Source organism: Lepus europaeus, chromosome 1, assembly GCF_033115175.1.
Source record: "Lepus europaeus isolate LE1 chromosome 1, mLepTim1.pri, whole genome shotgun sequence".
NCBI lineage: Eukaryota > Metazoa > Chordata > Mammalia > Lagomorpha > Leporidae > Lepus > Lepus europaeus.
In genome coordinates this window covers 178,200,061-178,213,185 of record NC_084827.1, presented here as the reverse complement: position 1 = coordinate 178,213,185, position 13,125 = coordinate 178,200,061, and the positions used below count along the sequence as shown (strand labels likewise).

Sequence of the window (13,125 nt, the reverse complement as noted above, 5' to 3'; positions counted from 1 at the left end):
AAAGTGAACAACAGCGTGCGTGGCTGTGGAGGACCTGGCACGCTAGCGCGGTGGTTTCCACCCGTCCGGACCAGGAACCACGAACCACCTAGGACCTTCCTCCTGGCGAAGCCGAAACCCAGTGCTGGCTGCAGCCGTCCAAGACTTTGAGGGTCTCCAGGGCGGCCCTCCGGACACCAGGGTCCGTGTCCAGCTGGAGCTCCTGGAGCGCTGGGGGTGAGCGCAAAGGGGAAAGGACCTTTTGCCCCCCACGCTGCCCGCTGCGTATGGAACCCAGAGACGGCAGGAGCTGGGGCCCACCGCCCACCACAGACCACTCGGGCAGGAGGTCGGCTAACTGGGCAGAGCTTCAGGCAAGCACCTGTGAGCTGCCGAGCGGCGGCACCGAGGAAGCGCATGCCGCCTGGCAAAGAGGTGCAGGTGGTGTTTCTTCCTGGAGACCCCGCCCCTGGCCACGCCCCCTAGGATAGCAGCCCAGTTTGCCTGGCTCCGCCCCAGCCTCAGCTGCACCACTCACAGTTGCGGAGCGAGGGGAAGTCCAGCTTTTTCAGGTAATGGGCAGACATCTGCTTCATCATAATCCCTAAAACGACACCCAAAGGGACTCGGCCCGCAGTAGGAGGCCGGCCAGGAAGCAGGAGACGGTGGTGCTGCACGAGACCCTTGCCCTGGGATTGCGTGGGGCCCACCTGCCAGGTTACAGGAGGCGATTCTGATCCTGGACAGGTTGTTTCTGACGTAGGTCAGCGTCTCCAGCAGGAAGCAGTAGAGGACCGCCGGCTTCTTCTGGGTCTGCGAGACGGGGGACAACACGCAGCCTGGGGGGACGCTGCTGGCGGGGTGCTGCCTTCCACGGGGACGGCCTGCGCCACCCCAGACCCACAGCGAGCCAGCTGGGCAAGTTAAGGACCCTCGGCACCCAGCTGCGTTCTTGGGAGACCCTGCGGGGGTGGGAGGTGGGACTATGGGGTCCCCACCAGTAGCCGCTGAATGTGGCTGGTCTCTGTGGTGTGCTGCGTGGATTCTGAGGGCTAGACCCAAGACAGTGCAAAGCATCAATTGAATGTTGATTCCGCATTAGTGACCATTGTGGTTATGTTGGACTGGATGAAATAAATTATTATGGCCGTTTCACGTCTCCCCACTTCTCTGAGTGTGGCTGCTTGGAAGTTAAAAATGGATCCGTGGCTGGCACCCAGGTGCCTCACAGAGGCGAACCTGGGATGAAGACGCCTTTCCTTTGGTGCAGAACGAGTGGAGACCCACACGCCAGGGTCTTCAGGCGCGCACGGGGACGCGTCCAGCGGACAGCAGTCCCGTGTGCATCAGGGCGAGCTCAGGTGTGCCGTGAGCCGTCTGCAGTGCCCTCCCTCTCCTGTTGGCCAGTGCTGCCCCTGCCGTCCACGGCTAGAAGGGAATCGGGGTCACGGGGAAGCAGCCCCTCACCAGCACAGAGCACATGGTTGTCTGGAACACAGCCAGCTCGTCGGCGCTGGCCTCGCCTTGCCGCGGGAGCCGCTCCAGCGACTTCCAGCCCCAGAAGTGCACGCACTGGAACATGGTGGCCGTGCAGGCCTGCAGGGGCGGGGACACGGCTTGATCGGCATCAGGCAGCTAGGGGGCCAGCTACACCCCCTAAAGCTTGGGGAGTGTGGGGGGAAGGGGCAGGGCCCCATCTCAGCCGCCCCTTCACCACCCCTCCCCCAGTCCGTATGGGAAGAAAAGGGACTGGGGTCCTGAGCCCAAGGTGAACAGTCCCCATGCAAGGGTCCCAGGCAGCCAGTATTTGCCCAAGAGGCAGCGGACACAGGAGCACATCCAGACGCCATTCTGCCTCGCCCCAAGCATGGAGGAGCTGGGCCTTGGGGAGGAGGGAGAGGGGAGACCAGGCCAGGCATCCCCCTCCCCCTCCTCCTTGGGTGCTAGCAGCCCCAGCATGGGCCTGCCCCACTGGGAGGTGGAGAGGGAGATCGCTGGTGAGTCTCAACCAGAACCCTGAGTCCTAACACTGAGAAGTGCCGCAAGGCGCAGTGTCTGCCGGGAGAAGGGCTGGGCAGAAGGTGCGGCCACAGAGCCGAGTCCCCAAGATAAGCTGGCCTCGCGGGTCTGGATGATCCCCCTGCACGGCCCACGGGTCCCAGATCTCAGGGACGCGTCTCACCTGGGCAGCCCCTCTGCACAGCCCGCAGGTCCCAGGTGCCGGGCCTCGGGGACGCGCCTCACCTGGGCAGTGTTGGAGCAGGGGTCCTGGCAGTGCAGCAGCAGGGGGACCCAGGCCTTCCTCACTTCGCCCTTGAAGAAATGCTTCTTGGAAATGCCCACCACCATCGCCAGCTTTCCAAAGAGCTTGAAGGCCTTGAAGCGCAGGAGCTCACTCTCCTGGGGCCGAGGGGTTCACACTGGGGCAGGTGCCCGGCACCCTGGGTGCTGGCCCCTGTCCCAGACTGTCTTCCCTGGACCAGGACGTGGGCCAGATTTGAACACAGGCCCCTCTTAGCAAGGCCCAGCTGCCCACAGAGCATCCGTGAGCTGCTAAGGCGGGGGCGTCCATGAGCCCTGGGATGCTGCAGAACTGAGTTTTTGTGCAAGATCCCGGGATCGGCCTGTCGCCCCAGCAGGCCACGTGGGACACTGGGCTTCTTCTCCCGAGGGCATCAGTCCTTTAGGGGATGACACAGGTGCTGCTCATTCACTGATCTGAGTGTCCCCCGAGAGTTAGGAACAGTCCCCAAATTCACATGCTTGGGGGGTGATTAGAATGAGGTGAGCCATGAGGGAGGAGCCCCAGGGTGACCCTACTGGGTTTATATCAAGAGGAAGAGGGGCCGGAGCCGTGGCACAGCAGGTTAACCCGCCGCCTGCAACACAAGCACCAGTTCTAGCCATAGGTGCTCCACATCTGATCCAGCTCCCTGCTAATGGTCTGGGAAGGCTGCAGGAGGGGACCAAGTGTTTGGGTTCCTGCACACACGTGGGAGACCTGGGTGGAGTTCCAGCCTCCTGGGCCGGCCCTGGCCCAGCCCTGGCTATTGCACCATTTGGGGAGTGAACCAGCCAATGGAAGATTTCTCTGTCTCTCTCTGCAACTCAGCCTTTTAGATAAACACTTTTAAAAAAAAAAAAGGAGGAAGCGAGCCCAAGTGGGTGCACTTGCTGTGCTCGCCACAGGCCCCCCCGCTGGTGAGGACACAGCACGAGCCCCACAGCAGATGCCGCTCTGTGCGCTCGGACCTCCCCACCACGGGACCACGAGCGGCCTCAGTCCGCGTTCCACGTGGACTCACGTTGTCGAAGAAGCGTCTGCAGTGCTCAGAGATGGCGTCGAAGGAGGCCCCCACGTCCCCTTCTCGGAGCTCGGCCAAGATTTTGGTCAGGGCCTCCATGCCTTCCGCCGTGGCGCGGGTGCTCGCCGGGACCCGCAGCGAGCCCAGGCACGTCTCCAGCAGGAGCTTCCGGTACTGCTTCACCTGCAGGGCCACGAGGGCTCAGCCTCCGCCCCAGCCCCTGGGGGGAGCCCTCCGCCCCCGGGCCCTGCGCACCTTCCTGGGGGCCCCCAGGGCCATGTTCCCCAGGGCGCGCAGGGAGAGCACCCGCAGGGCCTCGTCCTCCTCCTGCTCAGCGCCCCTCTCCAGTAGCAGCACCGCCGGCCTCAGCAGCTTCTCCTGGTGCAGCACCGGCTCGCCCATGAACTGGAGGGGAGAACGGGGCGTGGCCTGCTCTCAGCAGCTCAACAGGGCAGGGGCCTCGGCAGCTCATGGCGTGGCCGCTGGGTAGGGGGTGCGGGGGGCTTGATTTCTTCATCTGTGAACGGGGGTGGGGGGTGATATCCTTGCCCCTGACTCAGGGCTGTCATGAGGATTCAGTAAGGCAATGTGCGGGTCAGTTCATCTCTGTGTCAGCGAACACGCCAGCACCTGCCACGCCCACCCACAGCTGAGCAGCAACACCCAGGGAGCATGCATGTGGCTCATTTATTTGGGAGGCTCACTACTGGCGGAGACCTCAGGCCCTGGAGTGTGTGTGCGCATGCGTGCATGTACGCAGACACACACACACACACACACACGTGCACGCACAGGCACCCGAGTGTGTTTTAAAGGGATCTCGGGAAAGCCAAGCAACCGATCCATAAGTCTAAGGGGAAAAGGAGAAGGGCGGGCACTCTGTCTGCGCCTGCCTCGCTCCCGGCCCGGCCTGACCTCAGCGCGGCAGGAGCATCCTGCCTGCCTCAGTTTACCGCAGTGTTTACTGGGCTCCTATTCAAGGCCAGCGTTGTGCCTGAGACACACCTGATGGTGAGCGCCCTTTGGGATAAAGTCCTAACGTCTTATCACGCATCTCACCGGGACATGGAGCCCTGGATAATCCAGCCCTGCGGGCTTTGAAGAATTTAGGGCATTGGCTTCTTAGAAGCTGAGCTTGGCCGGCGCCGTGGCTCACTAGGCTAATCCTCCGCCTTGCGGCGCCGGGGCACACCGATCCTGTCCCGGTTGCCCCTCTTCCAGGCCAGCTCTCTGCTGTGGCCAGGGAGTGCAGTGGAGGATGGCCCAAGTGCTTGGGCCCTGCACCCCATGGGAGACCAGGAGAAGCACCTGGCTCCTGGCTTCGGAACAGCGCAGTGCGCCGGCCGCAGCGCACTACCACAGCGGCCATTGGAGGGTGAAGCAACGGCAAAAGGAAGACCTTTCTCTCTGTCTCTCTCTCACTGTCCACCCTGCCTGTCAAAAATAAAAAAAATAAATAAAAAAAAGAAGCTGAGCCTACGCAGGAGTCATCGGCTAGCAGTGAGCCAGGCAGCCAGGCAACGAGAATGTTACCGCGTCGGAGTCTCACCGAAGCCGCTAGGGCGGTTCCAGTTCGGCCCCTGTGGAAACTGAGGCACAGAGACCCTAAGCCACTTGTCCGTGGCTGCACAGCTGCTGCACCCAGGAGCCGGGCTCCCAACCGGGGCCTCTGACTGCAGCGCCCGGGCCTGGGGATCCTCCCTTCCCACCTTTGCTTCGAGGTTTTACAGAGGCGGCCTCACCCTGGGAGGAGCCCGTGAACTTGGAAAGGCTTGGCGAGCGTGTCCCGGGAGCTTCTGGATGGCCCACAGCCAAGAATCGTTGCCGTTTTAAAAAGTAAGAAAAAACATCTGAAGGGCGTGGGTGACACATGACAATCACACTCGAAGTTTACAATTCGGCTGTCGGAATCCCGCCGCCGCCAGTGTCGGCGCTGACGTCCTGCTACAACACCCCAGTAGGCTGCACAGTCAGGAAGGGGCCTTTCCCGGAGGCCGAGTCTGGCCCAGCAGGAGGGGCACTCCCATCCCACGCCAGGCGACCTCAGGGCGGCTCCTGGCTTTGGCTCCCCGATGCAGACCCGGGGACGGCACAGGTAGCTGGCTCCCAGCCACCCACGCGGGGACCTGCACTGAGAGCCCAGCTTCTGGCTCCGGCTTTGGCCCAGCCTTGGCTGTCGTGGGCATTTGGAGAGTGAACCAGCAGATGGGAGATCTCCACCCTCCCTTTCTCTTTACCCCTCAAATAAAAATCTGCTATATGACCCTCTACAGAAAAGGCTCGCCACCCAGGCCTGGGCTGTCTGCTTCCTACTGCGTATCGGGCGTCCTGCAGTCAGTGGGATTCCTGCTGAGTTTTCTGGCCAATTCCCTCGGGGCCCCGGCAGAGCTCCAGCAGCCATGGCACCCTCTCCTGCCTTCCTGCTCTCTGAGCCCCCTGGGAGAAGCCTTCCCCAGAGCCCAGGTGCACCCTCTGAGCACCACCTTGTCACCCAGGGATTGGCTGCCATCCCCCAAGCACCTTCACCCCCCACAGCGCCCCACCCTGAGTCTCTCATGAGATGAATGAATGAAGGAACCAATGAATGAGTGAATGAACACACAACGGAAGGCAGCTCTCCCGTCCCCGGCCCAGGTGTCCCTCAGAGACTCAGCACCTGCCCTGGAGGCGAGCCCAGGGCGCCCACCCCCCTCCACTCACACCTGGCCCACGGCAGGGCCCTCACCTCCACGCAGACCGCCGTGCTGCTGACGCGGCAGCTCAGGACGTCCGAATCCATGCCCCTGAGCACAAGCTCCAAGAGCCTCTGCCGGTAGCCTGCCAGGAACCCCACGCACAGCCTGCAAACAGGACGCGGGGCTCACAGGCTGGCTGCGGGCAGATCCTGGGACACCTTGGGCCTCTCCCTCCTCCTCCAGGGGCTCGGGTGGGGTTGCCGGTCCCTTTCCACTTCCTTTGTATACAGGGGTCACGAACGAGGACTGCTCTGCTCCGTGCGTGATGAGGACGCAGCAAGCAACTGCCCATCCTGGCCCTGGTGGCCTTGGGCGAGCCCCTCCCCTCCGGGACCTCAGGGCACCTGCGATGAAGGGCTCCCTTTGTCCTGCACGCTGCTGTCACTCCAGCCTGGGCCCTGGGTCAGCGTGGCGGGTCAGCCCCCGGGGAACGAGGCACTCAGCCATGGCTGAAGGGTGCACTTCCCGGGGGATGCCTCTCCCAGCCGGGGAGCACTGGCCGTACCTGGCCAGGAGGCTCACTCCCTGCAGGAAGGTCTCGCTGCTCTCCAGCAGGGTCCACACCGACTGCTCCTCCAGGGCCCACAGCAGGCGCTCGCTGTGCAGCCTCCGGAACAAGAGCTGCATGGACTTCACGGTGACCCTGGAAGGAGGCGGGGGCGCGGGCTGTGGCTGCCGCTCCATGAGGTTGGGGTCCCAGGGGGCTGAGGGTGTGGTCACAGGAGAGAATGGGGCTGCCAGTTCTGAAGCCCCCACGTGCTGGACGCACAGGAAGGAGTAAGATCGGCTTCCAGAGAATACTCCTCCCCACCGGGAGAGGACATTTGGGCCCCTGCGGGACAGCACGAGGCCAGTCCTGCCCAGGGCTACAGCCTTGCACCCCGTGCTGGCCTCCCCACTGCCCGCCTGCCCGGCCACCCCAAGCACCTTTGCAGGGTCAGCTCCTCGGGCAGGGGCCCCGGCTGGACCAGCCTCCAGGTCTTCAGGGTGGGCGAGGCAGCCTCGGGCTGGTAGCTGCTGCCCAGCTGCAGCAGGAGGGTGTAGATGAGGTCGGGGACCAGGTCGGACAGCTTGTCATCGCTGTCCATATTCTCAACGAGGAGGTGGATGGTGCACAGGGTCTGCCGAGAGACCGGCCAGAGGCGTCGGGGGCGCCTCCTCCCCGAGACCCCGAGGAGCCCCGGCGCCCAGCCCCAGCACTCACCATCAAGGGGTCCACTGCGGCCATGCGCCAGATGTCCGCCTTGGAGGTGGCGTTGACCCTCCGGGTGAACCGCGACTGTAGCCGGCCCATCAGGCCACGGAGCATGGTCCTTGCAAAGGGCATGTTCTTGGCCACGGCCAGCCACACCTCCGTCAGGTGGCTACCCAGACACAGGGCAAGGGTTACCGGATTCCTGCCATGGGGGGAGGAATCCCCTTGGACCCCCTCAGCAGCCCCCTGAGTAGAGGCTGAACCCCGAGGGCTGCCTCTCAGAGAAGCGGAGTGAGCTAGTGGAGATGGTATAGCTAGAACCTCGGTCCCTGGCTCCCCGCCTGGCCCCCTTTCTCTGTTCAGGCTCACGGTGCCCCTAGGAAAGCCATAATCCCCTCAGAAGCTCTGGCTGCCCTGCTGGGTGGCCTCAGGGTCCCCAGCCGGCCCACTGTCTGAGGACCTTTCCGACTTGTCCCCAAACCCCCAACCTGCGTCGGCCAGCACAGGCAGCTTGCTGGTATTGTATACCACCTAACCCTCCCAACGCATCTTTTGGAATGTGTATTTATGTATTTTATTCCTATATGAAAGGCTTAGAGATGGTGAGGGGTCTTCTAGCTGCTGATTCGCTCCCCAAATGCCTACAACAGCCAGGACTGGGCCAGGCGAAAGCCAGGAACCAGGAACTCAAACCAGGTCTCCCACAGGCATGGCAGGGACCCAAGTGCTCCCATCCACCCCAAGGTGAGTTCTGGCTCCAACCCAAATAATGCTCCCCACATGTGGGGAGACCCTGTCCACACATGGGAATTTGGCACAGCTGGCAGAGATTAAGCCAAGAAAGGAGGGGCTGCCACGTGTCACTCGGGGCTGAAGGTCAGGCCAGTTCACCTCCGGGGACTCGGACAAGCCACATGCTTTGAGAGCACAGGGCCTGAGGCATCTCAGAAGGCTTGCTTGGATCCTAGGGCCACCTGCCTGAAACTGTCCACCACAGGTACTGGGCTCCGCGGGTGCTGGCCCAGAGGAGCCACAGGAGCCAGACCCCAGCGCCACAGGAGGAAGCTGTAGGAGGCTGGGCTGGTGCCCGGGTGCCCCATGGGGGGTGCACCATGGGGGGTGCACCAGAGGCGGCCCCTCCCACGGGGATCTGGAGGCTTTAGAGTGTTCAGGCCCCGCCCCCGGGGGACCCACCTCTCCATGGGCAGGGGCTGCCTGAGCAGCGCCGTGAGGACGGTGTCCTGGTGGTAATGTGCCAGGAGGAGGATGCCTTCAATGAGGAGGCGCCGGACGTCCTGGTCTTCCGCCACCGGCAGGTGCACCAGGATGGCGCCCAGGATCTCGGCCACCTGCGGAGGGGGCGGGGCATCACCACGGGCACCCCGCCTCTGGGGCTCTTGCCCACGTGGCCGACGGTAGGGGGACCCCCAGCACACACCCCGCCCGCCGCCTTGAGTGCATTTCCTTGGGTTTCTTGCACTGAGGGAGAGCCACATGGGCCGGGTCTCCCGTCCACACGCTGACCGGGACACCTTCCGTGTGCTCTCTCTCCACATCTCTCCTCCTCCCCTTGGGCAGCCAGGGGTTCGGTGGAGCCTTGTGAGGTCCCCTAGTCTGGGTGCAGCCGGCAGCCCCAGGCCCAGCCCCAGGCCCAGCCCCAGGCGCCCCGCCCAGCCCCAGGCAACACGCCCTGCCCTAGGCGCCCCGCCCTGCCAGGCCCCACCCCGCCCCCGCAAAGCCCCGCCCTGCCCGGGCGCCCCGCCCCACCTGCCCGGCCCCGCCCCGCCCAGCCCCAGGCGCCCCGCCCAGCCCACTTGGCCCCGCCCCAACCAGCCCCAGGTGCCCCTCCCCGCCCCAGGCACCCCGCCCTCGCCCAGCCCCAGGCGCCCCGCCCTCCCCAGGCGCCCCGCCCCGCCCTGACCAGGCGCCCCGCCCCACCTGCCCGGCCCCGCCCCGCTCAGCCCCAGGCGCCCCGCCCCGCCCACTTTCCCCGCCCCAACCAGCCCCAGGTGCCCCTCCCTGCCCCAGGCGCCCCGCCCTCCCCAGGCGCCCCGCCCCGCCCAGCCCAGGCGCCCCGCCCCTCACCTTGTCCTCCAGCTCCCTGGCCCGCGTCTGCAGGAACGTGCTGACCCAGGTGACGGAGGCCTTGTCGTGCTGCGGGCCCAAGGCCCCGATGTTCTCGCAGAGCTTCTGGACCAGGGAGACCAGCTCGTCGCTGCTGAACTCCATGCACACTGCCTGGGAGCAGAGCGGCCGCTGCTGGGGTGCCCTGCCCCAGGGAGTTCGCTCCGGCCGGAGGCGGCCGTCTGTGTGGCTCCCCTGGACGGCGTGCCGTCAGCATGGCAGCTGACGGTGCAGGGGCGGGGAGGACACAGCCCGAGAGCGTGACGCCCTACTGTGTGCCCAGAGCGCAGCGGGTTCCTGGCCTGCTGCAGGCCTTTTCAACACACAGGGCATCAGCCGGACCCAAGGCCACGGGCAGCAGCCACCTCCAGGGGGAGTGTGGGGGAGCGGCCAGCTAGGGAACCCCAGCCCCCGTGCGAGGGCCAGGTGCCCCTAGGCCAGCCCCCTGTCACCTTGGCGATTCGGGCAGACGCGCAGAGAATCGAGTCTGCATCTGTGCCCCACAGGTCCTTCTCGCACCTCTCCAGCTCCTTCTCCTTGGAAGCGCCCCACAGGGAGCAGGTCTGGCTCGCTGCGTGGTGGTAGTGGTGGGGGGGACACAGGGCCTGGCTCAGGCACCCACAGAGCCTCCTGCCCCGCCCCCAGCCCCAGGGGCCTCTGCTCCCACTGTCGCTGGTGAACGGCCCGCCCGCAGTGCCTTTTGGCTCTCAGCTCCGGCGGCTCTGCCACGCCCTTGGTGTCTGCAAGCTCAGCCCAGCACAGGCCCTGGCTGATCCACCCGAGCGCAGGAGCCTCGGCCTCCAGCAGCTCTCCCCGCTCTGCTCCCTCTCCTGGACACCCTGTCTGTCTCCAGGCCTGTGCAGCCCGAGGCCACGCCCCCTCATCATGTCCCGCCCATCGCGTACCGTGGAGGTCCAGCAGGCAGGAGAGGACTCTGGCTGAGGCCAGGCGGGTTCTCAGGTGGGTGTCACAGGTGCAGGGGGCGACGAGTCCCACCAGCGTGCCAAACTGCCCCAGCTTCAGGGGGATCTGAGGGACCCGACCGTCCGGTGCTCACATGCTCCATCCTCACACAGCGAGCAGGGGCGGCCCCACTCTGACAACGTCAGGGCCCCACCGCCGGCCTCCCCACCCCATGGCTGGGCGCCTGGAGGCCGATCTGTCAGGACAGTGTCTGTTCCATACGGTGCCCTGTCCCCTGTCTCGCTCCTGGAACGCAGCCCCGGGTTCTGATCCGGTTTCCCCACCCACTCGCTAAGGGCCCTTGGCCTCCCAGTCCCTCCTACATCCCAGGAAGGGAGAGAGGGCATGGGGTGTTGGGGGGGAAGAAGCAGAGAATCCAGGTGGCACAATCACCGTCCTTTAGCACAGACCTCGGACCAGGTGCGCCCTGCCTTCCTCCCCACCTCCACTCATGCGTCCTGGGGTCTCCCCAGCCCCAGGACCGAGGCCAAGCCCCACACTCGAGCCCTGGGATCCCACCGTCCTCCTGGTACAGCCACTGCCGAGGACAGGCAAAGAGGGAGGAGCCAACAAGTGTAGGAAAAGGGTCTCACGCATAAACGTGTGACTCTGTAGCCACCGACGTTCTCACGCTAAGAAAACAGTTAACTTTCCCAGCCAACATGGCACCCAGGATTGTGTTCCCTATTCCCAAAGAGGGCCCTCACCACTGCCGGAGCCTCGGGCCCCACAAAACCCGGAACCAAGCCCAGGCCAGCCCGCCCTCTCCTCCCCATCCAGCCGCGGGGCCCTGGGGCCAGCACCTGGCGGCCTCTTCCCAGGGGACGCGTCTGGGGCCGACTTTGGCTTCCAAAGTCATGCTCCCCTGGAGGGAGACAGGAATTCCCTGGGGGACGTCACAGAAGTGGGCGCGCACTCACGCAGACGCCGATGCTCTGGACGTAGATCTGCACGAGGTGCAGGTGCAGGTTCATGGCCTTCTCCCGCTCCCACTCTTTCTCCGACAGGATCCACTTCTCCAGGAGCTACAAGGGCACAGAGCACAGGGGCGGCCATGAAGATCGGGGGCCTTGCCCTGGCCAGCCAGGCCTGGCCCTCTGCAGCCTTCCCACTTGGTGGCTTCCGTGTGGTCCTCAACACCTCTGGTTTTATCCCTGGGCCCCGGCACAGAACGAGATGAGGCTGCAGGAGAGGAGAATGGTGCCTGGAGCCTCCAGGGATGGTGCTTGGCGGTGGCATCTGGCCTAGCTTCAGATGTCTGCCTGCAATAAAGGGCACAGCCCCCCGCCCCATCCCCCACCCCCACCCCGATGGCTCTGGGGCTGCTCTGATGTCAGGGTTCATTTCAGGGGGCCGGCATCATGGCACAGTGGTTTTGGCTGCATCCTGCAGAGCCCACATCCCTGTGAACGCCAGTTCAACTCCCAGCTGCTCTGCTTCTAATCCAGCTCCCTGCCATACGCCTGGGAAGGCAGCAGAAGACGGCCCCTGCACCCATGTGGGAGACCTGGATGGTGTTCCAAGCTCCTGGCTTTGGCCTGGCTCAGCCCTGGCTGTTATGGGTCTCTCTATATATATAATAAAGAAATAAATCTTTTTAAAAGATGAAAAAATCAAAAGGTTGATCTCAGAGCAAGGGATGTGACTGGACAGAGAGGGTTCATCTTGATGATCCAGGGTGGGTTTGTCAAGACGACGCAACTGCCCTGAGAGCCTGTGGCCCTGTGACACGGCCACAGCACACGGGCGGCAGAGACTGACGGAGCAGAGGAGACATAAGGGAGTCCACAGGCACAGCTCAAGACTGCAGGGTCGCTTTATTTATTTGAAGGCAGAGTTGAGAGAGAGAGAGAGAGAGAAAGAGAGCACACACTTTCATCCACTGGTTGACCCCCCCAAATAGCCACAACAGCCAGGCTGTGTCACGCCCACATCAGGAGCCAGGAGCTTCTTCCAGGTATCCCATGTGGGTGCAGGGGCCCAAGCACTAGGGCCATTGTCTGCTGCTTTTCCCAGGTGTGTTAGCAGAGAGCTGGATTGGAAGTGGAGCAGCCGGGACTTGAACCAGCGCCCATATGGGATGCGGTATTGCAAGCAGAGGCTTAACAGGCTGCGCCACGGTGCCAGCCTCTGCTTCTACATATTCTTGCTATGTAAAGACAATATAGGTTGGACATCCCTAATCTAAAAATGTGAAACCCAACATGCTCCAGAATTTTGAACTTTTTGAACTCCAGGTGGAAAACTGTCCCAAGTGGGAGGTTGTACACCATGAAATTTTGTTTCCTGCACAAACCTTTTTAAAAGCATCACCTTTAGGCCACAAGTGTAAGGTGTGCATGAAACATAAACGGATTTCCTGTGTAGACTTGGGTCCCATTCCCAATATATCGCACTGTTTTTATGAAAACATTCCAAAATGCAGAAGAGAAATCAGAAACATTTCTGGTCCCAAGCATTTTGGATAAGGGATCTTAACAGGTGACAAGAAAGCAAACAACCTGCTTTAAAAACAAACAAAAAACTATCTCACATCTTCCAAAAACGCTGAAGATATGAAAGACAGACAGAAATTGTTTGTGACTAAAGAGGAAAAAAGAGACAGAGTAATTGAACGCAGTGCATATCATGAATTAGGTCCTGAACCAGGGAGAAAATATCTATTAGGAACTCTTTTAGGGCAACTGGTGATGTGAAATTTGAATCTGGACCAAAGATGTTTAGCATTGCGTGAATGTTGTTTCCTCACTGAGCAATGGTACCATTGTCATAAGAAAATGTTCTTGTTCTTGATGTCTGAATCTAATTTTCTTTTTTCAAAATG

The 13,125-nt window shown here is 62.8% G+C and overlaps 1 protein-coding gene across 1 annotated transcript in view; it reads right to left on the bottom strand.

Moving 5' to 3' along the window:
* Positions 1–88: 88 nt before the first annotated feature.
* MROH2A (maestro heat like repeat family member 2A) overlaps positions 89–13,125 on the bottom strand; it is a 37,007-nt gene continuing 23,970 nt past the window's right edge. Inside the window, exons 26-41 of the mRNA XM_062193704.1 lie at positions 11,222–11,326; positions 10,244–10,367; positions 9,791–9,909; positions 9,300–9,452; positions 8,409–8,563; positions 7,224–7,383; positions 6,947–7,140; positions 6,525–6,662; positions 6,016–6,124; positions 3,540–3,689; positions 3,285–3,467; positions 2,224–2,379; positions 1,447–1,575; positions 690–792; positions 518–583; positions 89–210 (exon numbers count right to left, since the gene is read on the bottom strand). Coding sequence (XP_062049688.1) covers positions 89–210; positions 518–583; positions 690–792; positions 1,447–1,575; positions 2,224–2,379; positions 3,285–3,467; positions 3,540–3,689; positions 6,016–6,124; positions 6,525–6,662; positions 6,947–7,140; positions 7,224–7,383; positions 8,409–8,563; positions 9,300–9,452; positions 9,791–9,909; positions 10,244–10,367; positions 11,222–11,326 — 2,166 coding nt within the window. The remainder of the gene's footprint in view (positions 211–517; positions 584–689; positions 793–1,446; positions 1,576–2,223; positions 2,380–3,284; positions 3,468–3,539; positions 3,690–6,015; positions 6,125–6,524; positions 6,663–6,946; positions 7,141–7,223; positions 7,384–8,408; positions 8,564–9,299; positions 9,453–9,790; positions 9,910–10,243; positions 10,368–11,221; positions 11,327–13,125) is intronic.